This window comes from Triticum dicoccoides, unplaced genomic scaffold (genome assembly GCF_002162155.2).
Source record: "Triticum dicoccoides isolate Atlit2015 ecotype Zavitan unplaced genomic scaffold, WEW_v2.0 scaffold115470, whole genome shotgun sequence".
NCBI lineage: Eukaryota > Viridiplantae > Streptophyta > Magnoliopsida > Poales > Poaceae > Triticum > Triticum dicoccoides.
In genome coordinates this window covers 1,187-4,045 of record NW_021180170.1, presented here as the reverse complement: position 1 = coordinate 4,045, position 2,859 = coordinate 1,187, and the positions used below count along the sequence as shown (strand labels likewise).

Below are 2,859 nucleotides of genomic sequence, written 5' to 3'. Positions count from 1 at the left end.
GAGTACTTGCCAAATCTGGTATGAGGCCATCTCACATAATCTTCCTTGCCATGTCCGCCAACTAGAAGCAACAAAATCTCATTGGCAATCTCGTCCTGGAAGAAAGCTCGAACCATTTCCTCGCTCCAGAAACCTTGATCCTCGTCCAGGAGACACTTGACATAGCAGTAGACGGTATCGGGTACACAGATTGAAGCAAGTACGATGGCGTCGACGGTATCCAGTGATCACCCACTATACGATGCTCCACAACCACGTCATAGACATCAGTCCGCAAATTAGAACCAACCCTCACCTGGTCGCCTATCGTCACATAATCGCCGGCGCGGACGTCGTTCTCCAGATCCAGCAGCGTCGTCCATCGAGATGCCGGCGAATGGTGCAGACGTCCGGCGATCCAATCCCCATGGCCATCTCGGAAACACACAGCCCAGCGCAACCCCCACTCCGCACGCACGTTCGCCTCACACCCAGCCACGATCTAATCCCGCTGGATGGGATCGGGCTGAGCCGAGGAGGGTGCCGAGGCCGGGGCGATCCGCAGTGGCGGCGGCAAAACAGCGGGATCCGAAGGAGATCCCGACGGCGCCTCCGGTGGTCGCCCTCGCCTCATCTCCTAGCTACACTTGACAGCAGACCAATCATACGATCCACAAGTATCATCATGAAGACATGAACAATCACATCCAGAAAAAACTCAGCACGGGAATCATCACCAGAAGGATATCGTTCAGCAAACATAACATCCAATGACAGAACTTGATCAGCAAGATCTGAGAAATGTTGTAAAAATATACCAAAAACAAAAACAAGATATCAAAACTGGAGATAAAGTACACGTCCATTGCAAAATTCCAACTAGCTGAAGGTGAAGTGGGGACTTGTTGATGTGATGCAGGATTCAGCTTCAGGTAAACCACATCAACCAACCCAGCCAAGTTCAGAATCACATCAAACAGAGCCGAAAGGCCAAATAAATTCACCAAACGCCTGCAGAACATTGCAGAATCAGGGAGCAATTTATAATCAAACAGTGACACTGGGGGACAGAATTAGCATGATAACTGAACTTTTCCATTGCAATTTCAGTCAAGCATCACGATACATCATATCAACACCAACAAACAGAAGCACCAGACACACACCCGGATCACAGGACAAGAACAGCTACTACCCGGTACTGCCGGCGAACCAAGACCTAGGCCCTCTCCCCACGGATGCGGCGGGCGAGCTGGATGTCCTTGGGCATGATGGTGACGCGCTTGGCGTGGATGGCGCACAGGTTGGTGTCCTCGAAGAGCCCGACGAGGTACGCCTCGGCGGCCTCCTGCAGGGCGGAGACGGCGGAGGACTGGAAGCGGAGGTCGGTCTTGAAGTCCTGGGCGATCTCCCGGACGAGGCGCTGGAAGGGGAGCTTGCGAATGAGCAGCTCCGTGCTCTTCTGGTACTTGCGGATTTCGCGGAGGGCGACGGTGCCGGGGCGGAAGCGGTGGGGCTTCTTCACGCCGCCGGTGGCCGGGGCCGACTTGCGAGCAGCCTTGGTGGCCAGCTGCTTCCTCGGCGCCTTGCCGCCGGTGGACTTGCGGGCCGTCTGCTTCGTGCGGGCCATTGGGATGGAGGGGCTGGGGATCTGGCTGCTGCTGCGCTGTGGCGTTTGGAGATTGGGATTTCAGTTGGCTGTGGTGGGTTGGGAGAATGGAGGCGGATTTTAAAGGGGATCGAGGATGGGTTTGGTGCTTCGCGCCGTCGCGCGCGATAATTTGGAGCTCCGGATTTCGGCCAGGCGGGCTGGGCGGGGGAGGGTGGAATCTGCGCCGTTGGATCGAGGCCAAATGGAGGGTGGCGATTCGGGTTTGTGGCGTCACGCGGATCGCGATCCGTGCGCTCCATGAGCGATGCCGTGGACTGGTGGATGAGTTCCGTTTTGGCACACCGGTGAACGAGCTTCCCTTTTCTTTTCTGGCATTTCGAGGCTAGTAGATCAAAATGCATATTTGCCCGTATTTTTTGGTGGTTTTTTTAAAAAACGTCAGCACTTTATTATTAATTAAGAAACCTTGATCCTCGTCCAAGAGACACTTGACATAGCAGTAGACGGTATCGGGTACACAGATTGAAGCAAGTCCGATGGCGTCGACGGTATCCAGTGATCACCCACTACTATGGAAAAGCCTAGTAGTAGCGCGGGTTATATGCTTATCAGTACCGCGACCTGATCAGCGGTACTGCTAACTAGGGATAGCAGCAGCATTTGTCTGAAACACGCGCTGCTGATAATAGCTGCAGTGCCCTGATGAAAAGAGCGCTACTGCTAAGAGCTCGCTGCTGCTAATGCCATACCCCGCGCTACTGTTATTAGTTCTTTTTAAATCTGCTCAACATTTTGTGATGCTGAATTTTGTTTTGGGCTTTATACAATAATCTCTAGCATATCATACACATACAAATATAATCATAGCATGTACATAGTTATACAAGGTGGTCATCATCATAATCATCATCCAACACGAAGTGGTCTCTCGTTATCATTTTGAAAATAGCGATAAAAGTCTCGAAAACTTGCAACTACATCGTCATCCATCTAAACAATGATATACGCGAGAAAAGCTATCACTATGAGTGAGAGCGGAACTATGCAGTACATGAGGCGGCGGTTACGAATCCTCTCTCGCGCTAGCATGAACCTCAAGTAACTAGCTTCTGCTTCTTGTCTGCTTTTGAAGCCTTTATGGCTGGCGCCCGAGACCCCATTCACTTGCGCCTGACACTCAGGCCACTCGTTGTACACCCCCGAAACCTTACCTTTGTACACGACATAGCACTGCCACCTCGCCATCAAGAAGCTAGGTACATGTTAGA

General features: G+C 52.2%; 1 protein-coding gene across 1 annotated transcript; it reads right to left on the bottom strand.

The window, feature by feature from the left end:
• Positions 1 to 1,052: 1,052 nt before the first annotated feature.
• On the bottom strand, positions 1,053 to 1,701 carry LOC119343095 (histone H3.2). Its single transcript, XM_037614273.1, has one exon. The coding sequence runs from the start codon at positions 1,607 to 1,609 to the stop codon at positions 1,199 to 1,201; it is 411 nt and encodes a 136-aa protein (XP_037470170.1). The 5' UTR covers positions 1,610 to 1,701; the 3' UTR covers positions 1,053 to 1,198.
• Positions 1,702 to 2,859: the final 1,158 nt, after the last annotated feature.